At 39.2% G+C, this 25518-nt stretch overlaps 2 protein-coding genes across 3 annotated transcripts in view; one reads left to right on the forward strand and one right to left on the reverse strand.

Annotated features, from left to right (window-relative positions):
* Positions 1 to 9167: 9167 nt before the first annotated feature.
* Positions 9168 to 16197, reverse strand: rnf214 (ring finger protein 214). The gene is made up of 6 exons (XM_051950618.1): positions 15208 to 16197; positions 13492 to 13721; positions 12201 to 12334; positions 11675 to 11903; positions 10447 to 10656; positions 9168 to 10206 (listed from the first exon to the last, which is right to left on the reverse strand). Exons 1-6 carry the CDS (start codon positions 15944 to 15946, stop codon positions 9397 to 9399), a joined length of 2352 nt encoding a protein of 783 aa, XP_051806578.1. The 5' UTR covers positions 15947 to 16197; the 3' UTR covers positions 9168 to 9396.
* A 1328-nt stretch (positions 16198 to 17525) lies between these two features.
* Positions 17526 to 25518, forward strand: part of snx2 (sorting nexin 2) — a 30809-nt gene continuing 22816 nt past the window's right edge. For both annotated transcript variants that reach the window (XM_022205456.2, XM_022205457.2), the window contains exons 1-3: positions 17526 to 17761; positions 24051 to 24150; positions 25137 to 25297. In XM_022205456.2, coding sequence (XP_022061148.1) covers positions 17660 to 17761; positions 24051 to 24150; positions 25137 to 25297 — 363 coding nt within the window. In that variant the 5' untranslated portion in view covers positions 17526 to 17659. The remainder of the gene's footprint in view (positions 17762 to 24050; positions 24151 to 25136; positions 25298 to 25518) is intronic.

A 25518-nucleotide genomic window follows, 5' to 3' on the forward strand; every position in this document is an offset into this window, starting at 1 on the left:
GTCGAGTTTGTTCAGGTTTCTGAGGTTTCTTCCATAAATTTGTTAAAGTTCTTCTAGAAATACGACAGAATCAGTGATGCTGCTCCTCCGTGAGTCAGGCATGGAGGTGGCAGTATCATTATGCTATCAGCTGAACGTTCGGCTGCGTTTGTCGTCTTTCTGATGACAAATTCATAAAGACAAAATGTGACACAAAACAACCACAAAAAAACAAAAAAATGACCAAAACGTGACACAAAATAGTGAAAATGACACAAAACAATCAAAGCAACGTGAAATGACCAGGAAAAGTCACAATATCACAAGAAATAGATGCAAAACAACCAGAAAAGACCTAAAGCGAACAATATGTGACACAAAATGACTGAAAAAACATGTTAAATATCAAAAATGTGATGCAAAACATCCACAAAAAATGACCAAAATGTGACACAAAACAAAAGGAAAACGACATAAAACAACCAAACTAATGTGAAACGACCAGAAAAAGTCTGAAAATCACCAAAATTCGATGCAAAACAATTATGTAAAGATAGAAAAATGACCAAAAAAAGATGTAAAACAAAATTTGATGCAAAACAACCAGAATGAAATGTAAAATGATCAAAATGTGACACAAAACTACCACAAAAAGACAAAAAAAGGACCAAAATGTGACACAAAACTACCGCAAAAAGACAAAAAATGACCAAAATGTGACACAAAACTACCACAAAAAGACAAAAAAATGGCCAAAATGTGACACAAAACAAAAGGAAAATGACATAAAACGACCAAAACATGAAATGACCAGAAAAAGTCACAAGAGAAAATGTGAAACAAACCAAATTTGGTGCAAAATGATCCCATAAAAAGAGGTAAAATTACCACAAAAACACGTGGAATGACCAAAATTTCATTAAAATGTCCACAAACGGGCACAAAATGACCAAAATGTGACACAAAACAACATGAAATGACCAGAAAAAGTCACAATATCACAAGAAATAGATGCAAAACAACCAGAAAAGACCTAAAGCGAACAATATGTGACACAAAATGACTGAAAAAACATGTTAAATATCAAAAATGTGATGCAAAACATCCACAAAAAGATTTTAAAAATGACCAAAATCTGACACAAAACAAAAGGAAAATTACATAAGCAACCAAAAGAACGTGTAACAACCAGGAAAAATAAAAAAAATAGATACAAAACAACCACAAAAAGATGTAAAACAACCCCAGTGTGACCTGCAGGTGCCAGGGCTCCACCTTTGACCACCTCTGATGGATGTTTGCTGCTTCTCTGCTCATTTAATGGACGATGCGTAGCGGAGCATCAAAAACCGCCGGTTAACGGGGCAGATTTATGGTGTTTGGGCAGCAAATTGGCCGTTGATGGTTGGTGTTCCCCTCACAGACTAATGGGCCGGGCTCTAATGGCGTCCCTCCATCATCGGCTCCAAACGCTGCTGACAATTAGCCGACGGAGACGTGAAATGTGACGATTCGTCAGGACTTTAAAAGCGGCTCGTGTGAGAAAAAACGGCGGCGATTGGTCGGCTTCCTGCTTCCCTTAAACTGATAAATTAGAGCTCGTTTATTGGACAACAGGCCGGTCGATACCCGGCAGCCTGGACGGCCTAATTGGAGGGCGGAGGGGGCGTTTGGCGCCGTTTAGCGGCCGGCCGGGCGGGCGGGGCGGCGGCGGCCAAAACGGACGAGACGAGCGTCGGTTTGACAGCCGGTCGGAGGGTCGGGGGGGCTGCAGGAGTCACGTATGGATTTTTGTGTCGGTTGTTTTGCCTTATTTGTGAGCTTCTTTTCCTCAGTCAATCACATTTAATTGACAGCGCTGGGCGGCCCCGCGGCATGCTGGGATGACAGCCCGGTAATGCCAGCCACAGCCGAGGAGGTTCTTCTGCCGCTGAAGGATGGAGGCCGCCGCTCAGCCGTCAACGCCGTTAATTGATGTAACGACAGCGATGATGGATACTAATAAATACGACCTTTAAGGAAAAAGATAATTAGACGGCGGCTGATAAACACCATTCGTCTTCTGTGAGCTCCAGACGGACGGACGGCTTCTCCATGCAGATCAGACTCCACATTTACATCTCAGCCTCACAACAAGAACAACTCAGAGGGTTTTCCTCGAAACTTGGATGTTTTTCTGTTCTCCGGTCTTCAGCTGTCGAAGCTGTCGGCTGAGAAAAGTCCAAATTTGACACGTCTGAAGTTAGAATCCAGACTGGAGACGACCGGGAGCGAAGGGACGCAAAACAGCCACCAAAAGACTGAAAATGACCAGAAAATGATGTAAAACAGCCACAAAAAGATGGAAAATAATCAGAAATGATATAAAACAGCCACAAACAGATGGAAAATAACCAGAAAATGATGTAAAACAGCCACAAAAAGACTGAAAATGACCAGAAAATGATGTAAAACAGCCACAAAAAGATGGAAAATAATCAGAAATGATATAAAACAGCCACAAACAGATGGAAAATAACCAGAAAATGATGTAAAACATCCACCAAAAGACTGAAAATGACCAGAAAATGATGTAAAACAGCCACAAAAAGATGGAAAATAATCAGAAATGATATAAAACAGCCACAAACAGATGGAAAATAACCAGAAAATGATGTAAAACAGTCACAAAAAGACGGAAAATAACCAGAGAATGATGTAAAACATCCACAAAAAGATGGAAAATAACCAGAAAATGATGTAAAACAGCCACAAAAAGACGGAAAATAACCAGAAAATGATGTAAAACAGCCACAAACAGATGGAAAATAACCAGAAAATGATGTAAAACAGCCACAAAAAGACGGAAAATAACCAGAAAATGATGTAAAACATCCACAAAAAGATGGAAAATAACCAGAAAAAGATGTAAAACAGCCACAAAAAGACGGAAAATAACCAGAAAATGATGTAAAAACAATCAGATTGGATACAAATTCATTGATAAAAAGATGCATAATGACCAAAACATGAAGTAGAACAACCACAAAAAGATGGAAAATGGCTAAAATGTGATGCAATACAAGAAGAAAAAAACAAAATTGTCCAAAACATGAAGAAAAACAATAAGATAAAGATGTAAAACAACCAAAATGTGACAGAAAACTCTCACAATACGACCCGAACGACTGAAATCTGATGCAAAATAAAAACAAAACGTGTGAAACATCTAAAATATGAAGGAAAAACATGAAACGGCAGAAAAGTGATGTAGAACAAACATGTAAAACGAAGAAAATATGAAGCCAAACAACCAGAAAAAGATGCAAAACACCAACAAAATGACACAAAACAACCAGAAAAAAACAAAACCAAAACGAAAATGTGACGTAAAACTCCAACAAAAACACACGAAAAGACCAAAAAGTGTTGAAAAACAACTTCACAGTGATTTTAACAATCAGATGGATGCAGAATGTTTAAAAAAAACACTTAAAACAACCAAAAAGTGACACAAAACAAGCAGAAAAACAAACATCTAAAACAAAGAGACACAAAACGACAACGAATGATGGAAAACTGCAACAAAAAATCAGAAAACGGAGAACCATGAAGTCATGTTGGATCGTTTGGTCGATCATCACTTTCACCTGTGGTCGGTGGTTTTGGGGGCGGAGCTTCAACAGCTGATCAGACTCCACCTGTTCAGGTCTTCTGTTTCACTCTGAAGGATTTCACTGTGAAGGTTTGGCTTCAGAATCAACAAAACGTGGAGACGTGAAGGTAGGAGATGATCAGCTGCTAAATATCCAATAAGAAGATTAAACATCAGCAAAATGTGGCTCAAAAACGTCAGAGGGACGCTGATCCTGGTTGATTCTGGACACAAAACGCCTTAAAACCACTGAAATGTGACACAAAGCAACCGCAAAAAGACGCAAAACGACCAGAAGTCGACGTAAAACGATCAGAAAAGACGTCAGGGAACCTTTAATGGAACTTTATTGCCTCAATAATTCAACTTCTACCTTTATTTTATCTCCTTTTTCTTTATTTCTCCGTCGTTTCCAGATGTTCAGACATCAAATACTGCTTTATTGTAGTTTCACTGTTTTTATTGTTGTTTAATTGTGTATTCTTGTAGTTTTCTTGCAGTATTATTGTTTACTTGTAGTATTCCTGTGTATTCTTGTAGTATTCTTGGGTTTTCTCATAGTACAACTGTATTTACTTGTAGTTTTCTGGTTGTACTACTGTGTTTTCTTGCAGTATTCTTGTAGTACTCCTGTGTTTTCAGCTGAGGGCAGCATCGTCGTGTTTTCTTTCATCCTCTTGTTTTCTTTCGTCCTCGTGTTTTCTTTCGTCCTCGTGTTTTCTTCAGCGCTTTCTCGGCTCCGCTGACATTTATCTGCTCAGTCGATCTGTTGTTTGCTCGTTAAGATGTTTTTCCTGAAGGTTCCGCACACGTCCAGACTTCCTCTTTTCGTTTCTTCGTCCTCTAATCGACAGTTTGTCTGCTGAACGCTGCTGGAAATGTCAGAAACACGGAAGAAATCAAGAACGTCATCATCGATCTCTGCTTTCCTGCAGTTTCTTCAAAAGTTTGATGAACGTTTGATTCTTTTCCTCTGAAACGTTTTTCTGCCTTAAAGTCAGAAGATTCTTTATTCTGGAGGCAGAATTTAAAATGTCACAAACCGCAGATAAAAACCTCACAGGCTTAAAACGTCTCAGCAGGAAAACACAATCGTATTCTGAGGAAAAGGAACATTTATAAAGACAAAATACAGTTTTTATTTCAACATTACCTGATTCTTTATTAAAATTCACCTCCAGTTTGATCAAAGCACCAAAAATTATTACTTTAAATAACAATAAGTGAAGAAAGTAGACCTTAAGTTTTATAAAACATCCAAACTGTGACACAAAATGACCACAAATACGTTCAAAATGATATGAAACGACCAAGAACTAAAAAAAAAATGAGGGAAAAAAGTCCAAAATGTCAACAAAATGACAAGTTAAAGATGTAAAACTACCAAAATATGGCAAAAGTGAACAAGAAAATATCTAAAACCACCTAAATATGATGCAAATGACCAGAAAAACTTACCACAAAACTCCAACAAAAAGCATAAAATGTCCAAAATGTAGTGAAAAACCAAGACAATGATACATAAAATGACTAAAATGTGACACAAAACACCCACAAAAAGGAAAAAAGAGTCATAAAAAGATTGAAAAGGACTGAAACATGAACACACATGGATGTAAAATGACCTAAACTTTTAAAAAGTGACCATAAACAATGTAAAACAACTGAAATGTGACAAAACATGAATAAAAATAGCCAAAAACTTCCTACAAATCTCCTGCGCCAAGCATAAAATGTATAAAAAGTAATGAAAAATCAAGACAATGATGCATAAAATGACTAAAATGTGACACAAAACACCCACAAAAGGGAACAAAATGATGTAAAAACATTCAAAATGAAGTCAGCTTTATGCAAAGTAACCAAAAAATGATGTAAAACAATTAAAATGTGACAAAAAGTGAATTTAAAAAGATGTAGATTACCATAAAAACAATTTATCATCATTCTGTTAATGTAAGAACGTTCCTCCTCGTAGAAAATCTTCAGTGTTCCTGATGTTTTCTGAACGTTGATGTTCAAATGTTTATTAACTTTACAAAAACATTAATAAAAATTAAAACATTCTTAAAACTAATTAAAACTATATTTAAATAAATAAAACTATATTTAAATAAAAAAAACATGCAGCAGAAAAAAGTTTTCAAGCCTTGTTCTGTCATTTTGACAGGTTTTATTTTTCAAAAAGTTCCTTTATGAGGCGTTTAAATTAAGAGCTGATCATTTTCCTGAAATAAAAACATTTAATTTCGTCTGTAAATCTTATTTATCGGTTATAAACGTGGAGTTTTGCTGCTCTGGAGTCTCTGATGTTTCTGGTTTGATGTGGAGGATCCTCACGTCGTAAAATCTGGATTCTACCTGCTGCTCCGTCATCGGCTCCTCAGTGAACTAACAGAGAAATAAAACCCTCTGATTGGACCAGGGGCCCCCACAGAGCGTCCTCGGGGCCCCTCAGGGTCCCCAGACCTCAGTTTGAGACCCTCGTTTACAGTAACCATGCTGTCGGAGAGTAAATCAACGTTAGAGCCTCCAGAGCGTCATTAATGTCCTCAGCAGGTCTGTATCTGCAGCGGGACAGGAGTTTTAATCTGGAGAACAGCTTCAACAGGAACAGGAAGTACAACTACATCTACACAATAAAAGACATAAAAAGAGAAATTAATACTTAAATCACATTTTAAATGAATGAAAATGGATTCTACTGGTGTTAAATATCTGCACTGAAATAAAGATTTTAATGTTTTGCTTCCAATAAAGTACTCCTGCTATTAATAATACGACACTGTAAAAAATCTGTAAATAAAACCGTAAAAAAGATGAAGACTTCGAAAACTGTGAAAATAATAAATACTGATATAATAATGTAATTTTCATCAAAATTAAATTCAGTAAAATGATGTAATTTCATTGTAATGCACAAAAGAAAAAGTTAATATTAATAAAGATATTTTTTTCAACATACATTTTTTCTGTGATTTAACAAAATGTGAAAAAATTGTAAAATGTCAGTTTCATTTAAAAATATTTTTAAACCATTATTTTATCCTTAATAAACATACTTTTCTTTTAAAAATCTGTGTAAAACATTTTTTTACAATTATCGTATAAATTTAAATTCTGTTTTAAAAATTCTGTAATTTACTAAAATACTTAAATATATATAACTGTCTCTTCAAACTTTATTCATTCAAACACAAAAATCTGTGTTTTGCAGTAAATTAATTTTAAATAATTCTTCTATTTTACAACATATTATTTGTAATTTAACAAAACAGGAAAATTCTGTAAAATAATATTGTTCAGGAAAAAGTCTTTTAAAGTGTCTTACTGTACTTTTTAACTGTATTTGCTCTCTGATGTTCCCATCGAGGCAGACGTCTGCTCTGCCTGAACCTGGTTCTGCTGAACGTTTCTCCCCGTTTAAAGGTATTTTTTACTTCCTGTTTTTACCAAACAGCTCATTGAACTTCACATTTGGTTGATTGGTTAAAGCACATCAGACGATTAGTTCAAGAACTGTTGGAAAAGAAAAAAATCAACCATTTTTCCCTGTTTTTACAGTTTCTAGCTGATAAATTGCATTTTTTGTTTTATTTGTGTAATCTGGTTTTCAAACCTGGTGTCCATATGTTAATGATTTATTTTAGAAAAGAACCAAATCTGATGCTTTAATCGGCCATAAACCTGATGTTTTGTCGCATTTCTTCCCTTGTTGTTCTGTCCTTTCTGTTAATCTTGTGTTTTCTTCAGTCTTTGTGGTTGAATTTGTGTTTCCTCTCTGCCTCTGAATCCTCCTCCGGCAGCACTTGGTCTTTATTCTCTTCATTCATTACAGCAGCTTTAGCGGCTTTTATTGGCGCCGCTGCCGGTTGAATCACTCGGAGACTAACCTTTAAAAGCAAAGCGTTTGTTAGAGGAAAGATGGACGTTGGGGCTGTAAACACAAACACTGTCATTATTCCACACATCCGTTGTGCTGTGATATTTATTGGGACGGGACGGCTCCTTTAACCTCGCCCATCGACCGCCCAGAGCTCCCATTAAGGTCGGCTGGGAGGTCCACTGGGACGGAGGATGTGTTTGTCTTTAAGAGGCGATGTGTTGTTGTTTCTGGGAGGGTTTATGGGCTCATATCTGGTCTGAGTGAAGGGAAACTGTAACGGTGAACAACCAGGGACTCATTTAACCCAGCCTCCAACCGCCTGTCTCTAGGTGGAATTAGCACAGTTTAGCCAGAAAGTCCAGTTTTTAATGATTACTTAACAAATATTTACATTGATATCACATCAGAATGCCTTATTTGACTCGTTTTATACAAAGTTTGGGTTCATAGCTGCAGTAACTGAGTGGAGACTAGAGGCTTCTCTGTACACAACCACCGAGCTAGCACCTATTATTACCTCCATATGAGGCATTTGGGTAGAATTGTATCCATGTAAGAGATAATCTGAATATTTCTAACTATTACTTAACTAATATTTACATTGATATCACATCAGAATGCCTTATCTGACTGTTTTTATACCAATTTTCAGACTTAAAACCACAGTAACTGAGTGGAGGCTAGAGGCTTTTCTGCACACAACTGCCTAGCTAGCATCTACTATAGCCTGCAGATGAGGCATTTGGGTAGAATTTTATTATTTAAGTAAAAATTTGAATGTTTTTAAAGAATATTTAGCAAATATTAGTTAAATCTGACATCAGAACACCTATTTTACTGTTTTTCCCGCTATTTTTTTGGACTGAAAGCTGCAGTAACTGAGAGGAGACTAGAAGCTTCTCTGTACACAACCACCTAGCTAGCATCTACTATAGCCTGCATATGAGGCGTTTGAGTAGAATTTTATTTAAATAAGCAATAATTACAATATTTGTAGTGATTACTTTACAAATATTTACATTGTCACTTCAGAACATGTTACTTGACTTTTTTTAATACAAATTTTTGGACGTACGGCTGCAGTAACTGAGTGGAGACTCGAGGCTTCACTGTGCGTAGCCGCCTAGCTAGCATCTACCATAGCCTGCATACTAGAATTTTATTTATACAAGCTATAATTAGGATGGCTCAGTTCAGTTTTCATGTTTTTTACTGATTAGTAAACAAATATTTCCTTTCTTTCCAGAGAGACATTGATGTCACACTGTGATACAGTTAGCCTAGCTTAGCATAAAGACTGGGATTGGGGGGAAACTGCTAGCCTAGTTCTATCCAGATTTTACAAAAACAATCCACTGATGCCTTTTAGTTCCCAGAATGCTCTTCTTAAAGGTAGAATAGCTAAAGGTGTATCAAAATGTTTGGTGATAACGTTGTTGGAACCTTTATGTGCCAACGTTTCCACAACACTAAGAATGCTCTTTCCTCATTTTCATGAAACATTGTGGGAACATTTTTATAGATTCTATAGCATTTTTCCACTGATAACATTCTCAAAACGTTGTTACAAAACAGTTCAAGATACTTAGCACAAGTTAGCGTGCTGCTAACCGTCACTGTAATGGTGAAACATAATGAATCATACAATAAGTACACCTTCACACTTCCTTTTATGTTTACTTTTAAAGAACTTTATTGTAGGCTTGCTGATTACAGTTACTCAGATTCAGTGTAAACGTAAAGAAAGACAGCAGCAGGCACTAAGTGTGACAATCCCTTCTACATCCAAAAATCAAGCTTAAACACATCCAGCATTGGATATCTTAGAATAGAACTCTAATAAATGTTTTGGAATGGCACTGATTTGAGCCCGAGGTTTAACTTCCTGGTTCCTCCGTCACTTGGCTGGACAAAACGGACAGGAGTTGTTCTTGCTGGACCTGAGCCACATCTGGATGCAGTCCCTGTGGATGGTGTGGGAGCAGCTCAGCGGGTGGCGGTTCTCCGGGTCCACGTGGTTCTGGCACATCAGGCAGAGTTTACGGGGCCCGGGGGCTTGAACTCCTGGTGGTACTGCCGGTCCGGGTCTCTGCTGAGGAACAGTCGGTCTCTGGATGGGCCCCGGGGGCATCGGCCGGCTGATGGGGCCCGGCGCCGACCTCTCATTCTGGGCCAGCTTGTGGCCGACCTGCTCGATCACCTCGTCCATGGACATGCCGGCCAAAGTACCGCGAGAGGTCTTCACCTGCTGGAGTAGCGACGTCAGCTGGGCCCTGTTGCATTGTGGGTACCGGGCGCCCAGCTTCTCCAAGACCTTGTCGAGTTTGCCAGCGGAGGCCGACGGGGCAGCGGCAGGTACAGCCGGGGGAGGTGGGGAAGGGGTGACAGGGTGGACCGGTTGAACTGGGGGGGACGGGGACAGACTGGGAGGCGGAGTCACCCTCACCGGGCCTCGGATGTGAGGCTGGAACTGAAGTGGAGGCTGGTGCTGTGGAGGCGGGGACGGATGGGGGAAGTGATGGGGCGGCGGGAGGTCGTAGCGGAAGGGGGGACGGAAGTGTGGGTGGTGGGGGAGACGGTGGCGCTGCAGGTAGAAGTGGGGGTGTCTCTGTGGTGGGAAGGCCGGGTTCATCTGGATCGGAGGAGGCGGAACCATGAACTGTGGACGAACCACAGCCTGCATCACCTGGTTGAACCTCAGGTCGGCCTGTGGGGCAAAGATAGGAAGTTAGTGCAACTAGAACTGGGAATTCTGGGAAAAACTGTGAGTGTGATTGCTGCACAGCAAGAAAGTTTCTATCTGTAGGTGTAGTGTTGGTTTATTACGCATCAAATATAAGCTAGCAGGTGTTAGCAGTGCAGTATTAATAAACTTTTTTCTGCATCAGGACCAGCAGCTTCTGTAAATAAACCGGTCATGCTAACAGGCCGGCTGGTGTTTTCTCACCGTGGGGACCTGAGGCAGCGTCGGTACGTTGATCCTGGGGAGGGACTCCAGCTCTCGGCCCTGCTGCAGCTGCTGCAGGACCTCCTGGAAGCGACTCTGCAGCTCGGCCTGGTTCCTCCGGACCAAACCCTCCTTCTTCTCCCACTTGGGCCGCTCATGGGAGTACTGCTGAGGAAACTCCACCCTGAGAGTGTTCAGGTACTGAGCCACCTAGGACAGGAGAGGACGGGTTCACAGGGTAATAGGTTTGTTTTTAGCAACCAAAACCTGCCGGTGGGTTTGAAATGTGTGTTGTGTTTAGAAAAGAAAATCACCAAAACGACACCAGAAAGATGGTAAAAAAAATTCTGATTATCCGTTAATCACAAAAAACCCTGACAATGTTACCGATTCAAAAAGTAGAAACCGATAAGACAAAAGCCATGCTAGACAGGAAATATATTGTAGGCTGCAGTACGTTAGCTGCAGTACGTTAGCTGCAGTACACGTTAGTTGCAGTACACGTTAGCTGCAGTACACGTTAGCTGCAGTACACGTTAGCTGCAGTACACGTTAGCTGCAGCACGTTAGCTGCAGTACACGTTAGCTGCAGTACGTTAGCTGCAGCACGTTAGCTGCAGCACGTTAGCTGCAGTACACGTTAGCTGCAGTACGTTAGCTGCAGCACGTTAGCTGCAGTACACGTTAGCTGCAGTACACGTTAGCTGCAGTACGTTAGCTGTAGTACACATTAGCTGTAGTACGTTAGCTGTAGTAGTTCATGCTGGCAAGCAGAGAGCATTGTTTAGCATCTTTAGACTCAGTTTTGTATAATTCTTGTATCGTTTTAGCATCATTTAACAAAAGACAAACAAAAAAAAGAAGAGAAAGTGCTAGGTTACATTTATTGGAAATAATAAATGAATAGTAATTAATAGGTATTTTCTTGTATCATTGTGCTATTTTTGTTTCATTTTAGCATTTTTTGATCAGTTTTGTATAACTCTTGAATCTTTTAGGGCCATTTTGTGTCTTTTGGGGGTATTTTTCTTGTCATTTAAACATCTTTTGTGTCAGTTTGGGATAATTCTTGTCATTTTAGCATCTTAAGAGAAACAAAGGAAAAACATAAACCCAGACACTGCTGAGAGTTTAGAGGGTTAAACTGAACCCTCTTCTGACTCCTCTAATCGTTCCTCATGCCTCATATTGCTCGATAAATGAGGATATCAAACATCTGTTGCTCTACCTCCCTGGTCCAGGCCTCGATGCGAGTCATGGCCACGTCGCGCTGCGTCTCCACGGCTGTGATCTCGTCCTGCAGCGCCTGCAGCTGAGCCTCCTGCGCCTCCTTCCTGGTTCGCTCCATCTCCTTCCTCAGCTCCTCCAGCTCCTGCTGCCACCGTCGCTGCTCCTCGCTCTGCTCCTCTGTCAGCGCCGCCAGCTTCCTGTCGCTCTCCTCCAGCTCCTTGGCCAACCTGATCAACCCATCAGAGGATGGAGAGCCGGTGAGTTCATCGCATTTCTGTTACTGTCTTTCTGTTTTTAAAGTTTGTTGTTTCTTAAATGTTTTGAACCGTCTACTCCACATGTCGCAGTAATAAAACACTCTTTTCAAGGAGCATTTCTGGACTTTTAACACTGATGGAAGATATAAAACAGTGACTAGACCTCCAGAACAGATACTGGACCGGCATGCTTCTATAAATGTGTCTTTGTTTAGGTGATGAAACAGTCCTAAACCTTGATTTTTCTGTCTTTAATTCACATCTTACTTGTCCTTCTCCTGCTCGGCTCGGTTCTTCTCCGTCATCATCTCCTGCTTCTTGGATAAGAAGTTCTTCCTGGTGGCCTTCGAGTTGTTGAGCTGCAGTTTCACCCTCAGAGAGTCCAGTTTTTCCAGCAGAGCCTGAAAACACACTCAGTCTGTTATAATCTGTACATGCGGTTATAATCAGAGGCCGCAGCGAAGAAGGAAGTTCTTTCTCTAGAAATGTTGCCCCAAGGTTACACCAATGTCTGCTGCTGATCACATGGACAAAGAAAATGTCTTCTGGAGGAAAGTTCTGTGGTCAGATGGAACAAAAAGTGAACAGAAATATGTTTGGAGCAGAGAAGGTGAGGCCTTTAATCCCAAGAACACCAAACCTACCACCAAGCATGGTGGTGGCAGTATCATGCTCTGGGGCTTTCTAGAAGAGTTTCTGGACTGGTTTAGGACTTTCTTGGGGCTGGTTTATGTTGGGCTTCAGTCTTGGTTCTGGGTCATTTGGGACCTGGTTTTAGACCGTCTTGGACTTTTTTAGGAGTAGTTTAGGTTTGGTTTTGGTTCCAATTTTGAACTGGTTTTTGACTTTTTGGACTGACTCCAGACTGTATTCTGATTGGTTCATGTTTGATTTTGGTGATGGTTTCAGAACTTTTTAGGACTGGTTTCAGACTGTCTTGGGCAGATCTTTTTTTTTTTTTTTTTTTTAACTCCAAGAACACCAAACCTACCATCAAGCAGGTGGCAGTACCATGCTCTGTGGAACTGGAGCTTTCCACAAAGTAAATGGAATAATGAAGAAGGAGGATCACCTCCACATTCTTCAGGAAAACCTAAAACCATCAGCAGAAGGTTGATCTTGGACACAGTTGGATGTTTCAACCAGACAATGAGTCCAAACACACATCAGACGTGGTAAAGAAATGGTTCCATCAGGATGGAATGAAGGTTCTAGACTGGTCTCCACAAAACCCTGACTTAGACCCATCAAGAACCTGAAGAACCAAGTCTGAGACAGTCTCTATTAGATTTGAGTCAGTTCAGTTGATAGTACAATGATACAGCCACCTCCATGCTTGACAGTAGATATAGTGTCCAGACGACAAACCAGAAGACTGAAATGGACATTGAACCAAATATTAACATTTCTGTTTGAGTATTTTTGTCCCAGCAGATCTTTAATAAATCTATGAAGGAGTTCTAGGAGTCATTCGAAATTTAAGACTCCCAACGTAAACATGGTCTCTACTGGTGGACGTGGACTTCAGTTCCCGGCTCCAAATGTCCTCTCGTCTCACCTGGTGCTGTCTGGTCGCCTCCTCCTTCCTCTTCTGCAGCCCCTGTTTGTGTTTTTCATGCTCCATCTCCTCCTTGTCCTGCATCTTCTTCAGCTGGTCAAACTCCTCCTTCAGGAGCGAGCTGTACTCCAACGTGGCCTCCAGCCGACTCTCCCAGTCACGATCCGTGGAGACGCCGGACTCCGTCGTGGTGCAGTCGGTCTGGACCTCCTGGACCCTATGGAGCAGCTCTGGAAACAGCAGTGGGTGGAATAATATTGGTCAAAATTCAGTCCACATGAGACCAGGTCTAGATCAAAAACACTTAGACTCGTCAGAACACCAAACCTACCATCGAGCATTGAGGTGGCAGTATTATGCTCTGGTTCTTTCTAGAAGAGCTTCTGGACTGGTTTCAGACTGGTTCTGGATTTTCTTGGGACTGGTTTATGTTTGGTTCCAGTCTTGGTTCTCCTGGTTTTGGATGTGATTTAAAGTTGGTTTAGGATTTATTTTACTCTGGATCTGGTTCCGTAGTCTGACTGGTTGTCATCATTGTTTTAGTCTTGTTTAGGTTTGATTTTGGTCCTGGTTTTAGACTTTTTGACGACTGGTTTCAGACTGTCGTAGGCAGGTCTTTTGACTTTTTTCCAACCTCAACGCCAAATCTACCATCAAGCATGGAGGTGGCAGTATCATGCTCTGGAGCTTTCTAGAAGTACTTCTGGACTGTTTTCAGATTGTATGTTGGACTGGTTCTGGACTTTCTTGGAAGTGGGACTCGTCTGATCTGGACTATGTTAACAGACGGCGTCTAAAGACTGTTTCAGATGCGCTGTTGATGGGTAAAATTTTTATTTGCTTTCTAAGTGGCACAAGACCGGGTCTTGTTCAAAACCAGTGAAACTAGATTAAAAGAGCTTTTTAGATGCTGTGTCAGATTTGTAAAACCTTTTTAGAATCAAAAATATCATTGTTTTCCTGCGTTTTTTGACATCAACACCAGGATTACATCAAGAACAAGTTGACTTAACTGGTCAAATGTGGACTAAACTCATCTGGAACATACAGAACATTTAGAAATGGTCTTAAATGTGTGAATCTTCTTTATATTAAAAAAAACAAAACGTATGACGACTTTCCTGCTTTTTCTCCACATCAACGATAAGTAAAATTACGGATAGATCAAAAACCACTAGACTTAAACTTCTCAAGTCCATCTAGTTCACACTTGGAGTGTTTAAAGCATACTTTCAGATTTGTAAAAGCTTTATTTTATCTGTAAAACATACTTTTTACATGTCAAGTCCGTATTAACTCGAGTTTAAATTAGAAACCTGTCAGATCTGGTGTGGGTCCTTCCAGAGAAGCTCTAGAGAGTTTAAAACTGTTTGAAGAGTTTATTTTATCACTGGAAATGCAAGAAACTGTTAATTTCAGTTTTTCCTCCATCAAAACCATTCAGAACAAGACTTAGAGTGATCTCTCCATTTTATTAACAGGGAGAGTCTTAATTAGCTGTTTAAGTCGAATTAAAAAACAACTTTATTTCATCTGTAAAAATACAGAAATATGTGATTCATTAACATCAAAGCCGGTTCAGATCAGTTAAATCTGGACCAGATTAGCAGAAAAGGTTTAAAAAGCTGCTTAAATGTTTAGAATCTTTATTTTCTTTGTGAAAAAGCAGAAATGTGGTTTTCTAGCAGCTGCTGCACCTGTTCAGGATTACTTTACCTTCCAGGGTCAAATTGTCCAGATCCAGGTCCAGATCAAAGTCCAGGTCCAGGTTCTGGTCCAGGCTCTGCTCAAGGTCCTGGTGTAGGTCCTGGTCCAGGCTCTGCTCCAAGTCCTGGTCATGGTTCTGGTCCATGTCCTGGTCCCTGTTCTGCTCCATGTCCTGGTATAGGTCCAGGTCCTGGTCCATGTTATCGTTCAGGCTCTTTTTCAGGTCCTGGTCTTGGTTCTGGTCCAGGTCCTGGTCCATGTTATCGTTCAGGCTCTGGTCCAGGTCCTGGTCCATGTTATTGTTCAGGCTCTGCTCCAGGACCTGGTCTAGGTCCTGTTTTAGGTCCAGGTTCTGCTCCAGGTCCAGGTTCTGGTCCAGGTTCTGCTTCAGGACCCTGTCCACTCTCTGATCTAGGTCCTGGTCTTGGTCCAGGTTCTGTTCCAGGCTCTGCTCCAGGTCCTGGTCTAGGTCCAGGTTCTGCTTCAGGACCAGGTCCATTCTCTGATCCAGGTCCTGGTCTAGGTCCAGGTTCTGCTTCAGGACCTGGTCCATTCTCTGCTCCAGGTCTTGGTGTAGGTCTGGATTCTGCTCTAGGCTCTCTTCCAGGTCCAGGTTCTGGTCTAGACTCTGGTCCAGGTTCTGATCCACTTTCTGGTCCAGGGTATCCTCCTGGGTCAGAACCTGGACTTGATGTTCTCCCTCTTCTTCCTCTGACGCTACAGAAGCTGTTTCCCCGCTAGCATCCATGCTAATAGGACTACAAAACCGAAACTACAAAAACTATTCTTTGTCTGATTTTAAACTCGGGCTGTTAGCTTAGCGGCTAGCTAGATAGCTTAGCGGCTAACCGGTTAGCTAAACACCGAGTGAGTCCCTCAGATCCTAAAAAAATGCCTTTAAAATATAATTTATCTTCCGTTAGCTGCCGTTAAACTGACGGCTACCGTCCGGTAACAACAAAGAGCAAACGGTGTCTCGCTGAACACGGTCCGGTTGAAACGCTGCAGCTGTTCAGAGTTTCCGGGACGCATTTATCACAGGTAAGTCATTTTTCAAAATAACTATATTGAACAATTTTGAACAATGATACACAGTCAAGTCCACAATTATTCATAAAACAAGCCAAAGATTTGATTTATATATATTTTTTTATTGGTTAGATAGGTTTGTTTTGGCCGGAAATGACATAAACAAGAGAGGAAATACGATAAGACAGTGCTGGAAAACAAAATACCACTTATTATATTGAAAACGTTTAAAGAGAAAGTGGAATATTGTGCATGGAATTAAAATATTTCACATAAAAATTAAATAGTGAACATAAAAAATGAACATTACATTGAGAGCTTCGTACATGGAAGTGAAATATGACACGTAATTAAAATACTGCACCTGAAAAATTATATGAAAACAAAACAGGGCTCATTGTACTAAAGATGTTTTATGAGAAAGTGAAATATTGTGCATGGAATTAAAATACTGCACAATAAATGTTGATATTACATCTAAACAATGAGATAAATACTAACTATTACACATGGAATTAAAATATTGCAAATAAAAATGAATTATTGTACATAAAAATTAGATGAAAAAGTGATTCACATTACATCAGATATGCTGTCCATCAAACTAAATATAATGCATGTAATTAAAACATTGCATCTGAAAAGGAAATATTGCACATAAAAATAAGATGAAAACAAATTATCAAACATTAGATGGACCATGTATGAGAAAGTCCAACATTACACATGCAGTTAAATTGCTGCACCAGGAACAAATAGATACAACTGAAATGATAAAACTGAACTCTCCTGCAGAATTTTGCACATTAAAGGGAAATATTTCACATGAAAATTAAACATTGCAAACAAAAATTTACATTAAAACGAAATATTATAAATTACATTGACTATGTTGTACATTAAAGAGAAATATTGCATGCAAAAATATGAAAATGAAATAGTACACATGTATAATTAAAATATTGCACATAAAAATACTTAAAAATGAAATGTTGCACATTATGTTGACAACTTTGTACATGGAAATGAAATGTTGCACATAAAAAAACGAGATGAAAATGAAATATTACACATAAAACTTGAATATTTTACATTAATTTTAATATTGCATATGAATTAAAATACTGTACATTGATTATAATACTTCTCTTGATGCTATAAATACACAGAAATCCTCCATTTCTCGTATATTTTTCACAGATCGTATTAAAGTCCATTGTTATTATGTGGGAGCAGAGGATTGTGGGTAACGGTAGCAGGAATCCTCATCAGAGTGAGACCTCCTCCTCCTCCTCCTCCGGTCCCGGTGGGTCACATGACGGAGCCGGACGGACCTCCTGACCGGCCTCCTCCTCCTCTCCGCTCCCCGCCTCTCGGTCGGCGGCTCCGTTAGCTCGCTGTTAGCCTCCATCGGCCTCCGAAGCACCGGAACATGGCGGACACCGTCAGGGACCCTCCGCCGGACGGAACCGACTTCCACGAGCTGGAGGACGGCGAGGAGCTGTTCCCGGAGCCAGCGGCCGCACCGGAGGAGGTGAGCCGGGGGGAGGCGGCGGCAGGCAGGCCGGAGGGGTGTGATGCTCCAGTCGACAACAGAGGGGCGGTTAGCGGGGCTGGAGGGGCACCGGAGCCGGGGGTTTTCTGGCCGGGGCTCGGTGCTCGGGTCCTCCGTGATCAGAAATAAAGCGTTTTAAAAATATATAAAAATATAAAAAACACCGAATGTGGCCTTTAGGGCGACACTACCGGAGCCGGGCAGGGACAGTTAGCGCGAAGCAGCGACGCAGGAAAGGTGCGCTTCCGGTCGATCAGGTGACAGTCACACAGGTGAGGCTGGTGCGTTCAGGGCCGGCCGGAAAACAAACAGTAGAAAGAGCTTTTTAACAGGAAAAAACAGGTTAAAGTTTATTTATTTCACGTGTATTTAAACTAAGGCAAGTTTAAATATTATTAGGATCAATAATAACACGTTTTAAGGGTTAAAAAGACAAAAACAATCCAGTTAGTAGGTTTTAACACGAGGAAAAACACTCAAAGCAACTAAAAACAACCAAAAATTAAATCTTAAAAGGTCAAATATAATAAAGAAACATGGGTTTATTTAGTTTAACTGATATTATGATCAATAATAAGATATTTTTATTGGTAAAAGGTCAAAAATAATCAGTGGTAGGTTTCAACGCAAGTGAAAATGACCAGTGTCAAATACAGTAAAGAAATGTGGATTTATTATTAAGTTCAACCACTATTAGCGTCTGCTGTTCTAGAATCAGTTTAAATCACACTTGAGGTCCTCATTAAAGCTGCAACTATTAGTTCATTCATCATTTAGAAAATTATTTTCTGGCAACAGTTTTGACAAAAATGTCAAATATTTATTATTTCATGTATTTTATTGGTGGTTTAGTGTCTGTTTGTGGTGGTTTTACATCTTAGTCTTTGGTTTCCTACATGAAGAGGCGTTTTGTGTCTCCTGTCATCGGTTAGAGTCTCTAAGTTCATATTTTCCTACTTTTGGGGGACTTTTTAGGCCTGTTTGTGGTCATTTTGCTTGTTTTCTCAGTTGTTTTGCATCTCTGTCGTTGTTTTCCTACTTTGGATTGGTGTTTTGTGTGTCTTTGTTGCTCTTTGGGGTTTTCTGGTCGATATTTTGCATCTCTGTTCCTTTTTCTTGTTTAAAGTAGTCATTTAGTGTCTCCTTGTTGCTGTTTTCCTAGTTTAAGTCAGTGGGTGAGGCTTGTTTTCTGATGTTTTGCATCTACCTGTGGTTCTTTCTTGTGTCTTTGTGTTCCTTTTACATGCTGTTTTCCTTCTTTAGATAGTTGTTTTATGCATCTTCATTGTGCTTTAGTGTCCCTTTGTTGCTGTTTGACTTTAGTGATTTTCTGCCTCTTTGTACTTCTTTACTGTGTCTTTGTTGCTGTTTCCCGTATTTTTCAAACTTTTTGTGACTCTTTGTGATCGTTTTGCATCTCTTTTTTGGAACTTAACAGGACTTCAAGCTTAAGTAGTGTTTTTGTGTCGTTTTTGCCGTTTCGAGCCTCTTTTTGCTTCTTCTTCATCCTGTGAACTTGAGCTGCTTCACATTTCAAGTTTATTCAGTTTATTAAACTGACTCTAGAGCCAGTTATTCATTTTTGACTTCCATGAGCAGAAATACGCAGAAAATGAATTTGAAAAGTCACCAGTTTAGTGCAAAGAAAGCTATTTCTAGTCGTGCATTTGTTCACTTTCAGGTGCGACTTTTACTGCAGTCATACATTTTGAGAAAACCAAGAGGAGTGAGACCTCTGTGTGTGCTTGACATATCTCTGGTCCTCAGGTTCAAACCGTTTATTAGAAAAAGTTTCTTCCTGAAGCGTGTCGCAACTTCACACACACACACACACACACACACACACACACACACACACACACACACACACACACACACACACACACACTATAAACCCACATTCACTCTCCGTTTTCGTCTCGTCAGCGTTCTGGATTCATTCCTGGTGATGATGACAGTTTCCCGGAGTGTCACAACTCCAGTGTGTGTTTTTTATTATGGGTTTGTTTTAGTGTGTGTTTTTTAGTGTGTGTGTTTTTACTCCACTCATCGCCACCAATAAACCTGCTGCTCTCTAAAGGAGGCTTCAGGTGATAATAATCCGTTTTTTTGTTCCTCCTCCAGTTCTGCAGCTGTTTCTAGTATTTTGTCCACCCCTGTATTTATTTTTTTTCAACTTTTTACAAACTTTTCCTTTTTTTCTGGCTTCAACTCGTTTCCTGCTGCTGTCAGCGTTTAACTGCAGATTTTTCTTCCTTTTTTCACCGTCATGAAGACGTTTCTTTACTTTTTACTGAAAACAAACAGATAAAATTGATAAAAATAAACTTTTTAATGCAGTTTTCAGCTGGAATTTCTTTAACAGTTTACTGTTGTTTTACAGATTCTCCCTGCTTTTAAAATAACAGAATTTAATGTGTGAACTCGCAGAAAAGTATTAATTTACATTTTGAACTCATTTGAATCAGCAAATAAAATCATTATTTGATGTAATTTGAAAGAATTCTGATTTTACACGTTGTGGACTGAATTTTAAAAATATCTTTTTTATCTGTTACTTTACACATTTCCCTGTTTTGTTCAGATAAAATTGAGTCAAAGTATAGAAAAATATTTGTTAAATTTACATATTGACTAAAAAATAAAACGGCAAATAGAAATGTGTTTTTTATGTTTGGCCATAAAATGACACCATTTTACGCCGTTTAAATCAGCTTAAAATATGATAATGCTAATGTGTTTTCTTACATTTGACTGTAAAATAATTGCAAAAAATGTATTATTGAATTTTTAAACTACATTTAAATCAGCAAATGCATTATTTGTTTATTTATGGCAAATTAAATATTTTTATTTTACAAGTTTTTGCTGTTAGAATTAGAAGAATTCTAATTATGAACATTAAGGATTGAAAAATTTTAGATTTTCTTTTACTGAGCCCCGTTTTGTTCACATAAAATTGAGTAAAAATGTAGAATAAAATCTATTAATTTACATATTAACAGCAAATAATGTTTACATGAGAAATCTGTATTTTACATTTTTTTATTTTATTTTAATGTTTTTATATTTGTTATTTATTATTATTCGATTTATTTATATTTATTTATATCTTTGCATTTTATATATTTTACTGCATTTTTTAATTCTGTCAGATTTTCACCTTTTTCTTTTTTTTTTATAACAGGCTTTTTAATTTTATTTTTCCAGTCTACCCTCAGTGATATTTTTTCTTTCTCCTATTTCACATTAGTTATAATTTATTTCAGAATATAAGCTGCTTCAATCAGATTTTATATGAATCAGATTCAAATTTTGTTTTTTTAATTTAAATTCTAATTCCAGTTTTCTGTGATTCTCCGGTCGTGTTGAACTCTGAGTCTGAACTTTACTGGAAGCGGCCGAGGTTCTGTTTCCAGAGTTTCCTTTAACTTCCTGCTGACTCAGAACACAGGAAACAGTTTGTCATCACTTCCTGTTTCCTGCTGCTTCAGCTAAAATCTTCTTCCTGAACCCAAGCAGCTCCGACATTCCCCGTTCAGGTGTCTGCTCCAGTAAATAAGATGTCCAGAATCACTCAAAAACTGTTTAACTTCATTAATAAACATTCCAAAGTAACCAAAAATAATTCCAATATTATGAAAAAATTATCTGAAATCACTCAAAAATGTTTAAAATGACACTAAAGCTGTTCAATATTATATGAAATTTATCCAAAATTACCAATTTTTTTTTTTTAAATGACTCAAAACAAAATCCAGAATCACTCAGAATCTAAATCTATTAAAAATGTTGAGAATCCACAAAAGAACAAAGCAAAGCAGGAAGATAACTGCGATCCGTTTGATGTTTTACTTTAAGTGCAGCTCTCAAACCTTTTTTACAGTGAAATAAAACGACCTCATGATGTTTTTATTGCAGCCAGAGAGGAAAGTTTAGCGGCTGAGGCTAAAAGAAACTCGTCCAGCAGAAAGAAATGTCAGAAATGAGGATTAAAGTTAAAGAAAGGCAAAGTTGAACCGATTCCTGCAGCTTTAATTCCTGTTTAAAGAATGAACGACATTAATGGAAACGCAAAGAAACGTAGAGAAAAGTTGAACCTCAGGCTGTAAACTGAAGCGATAATAACCAGTTTCTGTCCTTGTGATTCAGAAACTCTTTAACTTTAACTGCAGTTTGACTTTAACGTTGGATTTATGAGGGTTTTTTTTTAACTAAAACTCTCCTGAAAGTTTTCTTTCTGTCTTCTGGTGGTTTAAATTACAAAACTGTCCAGAAACAAAAAGTCCAGTTTTCTTTTCAGAGTCCGACCAAAACATTTCCAGATGTGACTTTAAGTGGAGCTGGTTAACATCTGTAGGAATGCAGGATGTCGTGTTGTTGAGTCAGAACAGAAACCCGGTGACTGTTGTTGCTGTAAAACTGCTGAAACCTGAATTATTTCTGTTGTTTTCTAGTGAAGTCGAGGCGAATCTGGAGTCGGATGAGTTGGTCTTTACTGTGTTTTCTCTGGAAGCTGCTGATCAACCAGTTTAACTCCAGGATGACAAACGCTTCTTTCTGCTTCTTCTGTGGAATCTGTGGAGTCTTTACTGTTCATTATTACCATCAGTTTAACTGACTCTGACTTGTTTCTTCAGGTTCTTGATGGTTTAAATCAGGATCTTCTGGTTTGTCTTCCACTCCTCTAAACGCTGTATCTACTGTCAAGCATGGAGGTGGCAGTATCATTGTACTATCAACTTAACTGACTCAAATCTAATACACAAAGATGACAAATTAAATGTGTCGTCTTTCTGTCTCAGACTTGGTTCTTCAGGTTCTTGATGGGTCTAAGTCAGGACTTTGTGGAGACCAGTCTAGAACCTTCATTCTAGAACCTTCATTCCAGCCTGATGGAACCATTTCTTCACCACGTCTGATGTGTGTTTGGACTCATTGTCTGATTGAAACATCCAACTGTGTCCAAGATCAACCTTCTGCTGATGGTTTTAGGTTTTCCTGAAGAACGTGGAGGTGATCCTCCTTCTTCATTATTCCATTTACTTTGTGTAAAACTCCAGTTCCACAGAGCATGATACTGCCACCTCCATGCTTCATGGTCGGTTTGGTGTTCTTGGAGTTGAAGAAAGACCAAGACGATCTGAAACCAGTCCTAAAATGGTCTGAAACCAGGACCAAAATCAAAACTAAACCAGTCCAAAAATATGTTCAGAACCAGTCAGAATACAGTCTGGAACCAGTCCTAAACCAAAACTAAAACCAGTTTTAGAAACAGTCCAAAACCTGTCCTAAAAAGTCAAAAACCAGTCCAAGATCGGGATCAAAACCAAAATTACAATCAAAACAATCATAAACCAAGTCCCAAATCCAAGACTGAAACCTAATATAAACCAGTCCCAAGAAAGTCCAGAACCAGTCCAACATACAGTCTGAAACCAGTCCAGAAGCACTTCTTGAAAGCCCCAGAACATGATGCTGCCACCTCCATGCTTGATGGTAGGTTTGGTGTTCTTGGGGTTAAAAAAGATCCGCCTAAGAAGGCCTGAAACCAGTCCTTAAAAAGGCTAAAACCAGGACCAACCCTAAACCAGTCCATAAATGTTCAGAACCAGTCATAATACAGTCTGAAACCAGTCCTAACAAAAGTCAAAAACCAGTACAATATCAGGATCAAAACCAAACCTAAACTACTGCTAAAAAAGTCCAAGACCATTTAAACCAGTCCTCATTCAGGACCAAATCCAGAGTAAAATATATCCTGAAACAACTATAAATCACATCCGACCCCAGGAGAACCAAGACTGGAACCAAACATAAACCAGTCCCAAGAAAGTCCAGAACTAAGAGAACTAAGTGACTTTCTGACTGGTTCAAGTCACTAAAGAGTGGATCTAATGGGTTCTTTTTAAACTGGATCAGAGGAGTCAGCAGCTGTAGTTGACTGTAAGCACGAACAAGCTAAGAGGCCATGAAACTATGACAATCTGATTAACACAACTTTCTACATCAACAAAACTGATGACTAATGTTGCTGTCTGTGTATTTTTGTATGTATAAGTCTATGAAAGAACCAAAATACTTGATTGTTTTTTGTAAGCTACAGACTGACATCCCATCCGTGGTCTTTACAGGTGGATATTCTAATGGTTCGTTTCGGTAAATATCATCTAACAGAAGTTTTTCTCTAGAACCTGTTTGGTTTGTTTCAGCTGCTTCACCAGAAGTCACATATTTGTCTGGTTTTTGTGTTGTTTTTTTTTTTCAGTCACAACCAGCCAGTTTGCCTGCCGAGGACATCAGCACCAACTCTAACGGACCCAAACAGGATTTACTGTTCGACGACGATCCAGAAGATCTGTTCGCCGGTAAGAATTAAATCAAACCATAAGAACACTTTATGTGGGTCGTTTGTCACCTTTCAGCTGCTGTTGAGGATCAGAATTGCAACTTGATGGCAACACCTTTGACCAATCGCACTTGAAGCACTTTTTGAACTTACTACAGGTTTTTCCTTATGTCTGAATTCTTGCTTGTGTTGTACGTCACTTTGGACAAAAGCGTCTGCTAAATTAAATTGTAGAATTGTAGAATTGGTTAGAAGAACTTAACAGATGAGAAGAAACTTCAACATTTAATGGAAAAATCCACCATTTTTCTGCCTCAGAACGTGTCAGGATGTTTCTACGTCATATTTTGATACATTTGACGACAAGAAACTTCAAAGTGCATTAAAGACCAAAGAGATTTCATTAAAATGGTATAAGACATATTTTTACAGACCAGGCTGCAAATATTTAATGTTCTGTGACGTTCTGGGTAAAAACCCTGAAGGTAGAAAGACTAAACAAACAGGATTAGCAGTAGAGACCCTCTGGTTGTTTGTTCAGTTCACTGGGTGGAATCTTCTGGTTTGGCTTCACTATAAAAGATGATGTCGATTAGAAAATCCTCCTCCGTCTTCTGGATTTCACCTTGTTCTGGCATATATAGTTAAAGTTTGGGTTCCTTAAAAGTTCTTGAACATAAACGTGTTTTTAGTTCTGGTTTTGTGGGATTTCCTCTTTGACGATTGGGGGCTCGTCCGGGATCAGATTAACTGTTTTGGTGAGATAAAGTTTAGCTTTTTGAGGTATTGTTGGTGTCTTTATGAACATTTTTGGAGTAATTTTGCATCATGCTTTAGGTTTAATTTGAATGTTGTTTGTTTCAGGGTTTGTTTTGCTGCTGGAGCTTGTCATCTTTTAAATATGTCGGTTTTTCAGTTCCACTGATCCACTGTTTGGTTGTTTTCGTCTTGATGGACTCATTAACCACCGTCATTCTCTATTAAATGTTTCTGTTGTCGTCTCAGAGGCGACCGAGGAGGTTTCGTTGGACAGTCCGGAGAGAGACGTCCTGCTGTCGGACGGCCCGTCGCCCGCCATCACCCCAATAACTCCGCCCACCTCCGTCATCACGCCCAGAATCGGCCACGCCCACGACGACATGTTCACACACTCCTCCTTCGACGAGGTCATTTTAAACAGACACTGCTTCATTTAGCAGCTTTTAATTCCTTTTGGACTGCTTTTAAAAAGAGACTATGAGCAAAATAAAATAATAATAATAATAATCTGTATTTATACAGCTCAGAAAGAAAACAGGCTTTAAAAGACTTGAAATGTCAATAAGAATTAAAAACAAGTAAGAAAAGCGGTTCTTAAAAGCAGCCAGAGATGTTATAAATAAACAGA

The sequence above is a fragment of the Acanthochromis polyacanthus genome, chromosome 7 (assembly GCF_021347895.1).
Source record: "Acanthochromis polyacanthus isolate Apoly-LR-REF ecotype Palm Island chromosome 7, KAUST_Apoly_ChrSc, whole genome shotgun sequence".
NCBI classification, from domain to species: Eukaryota; Metazoa; Chordata; class Actinopteri; family Pomacentridae; genus Acanthochromis; species Acanthochromis polyacanthus.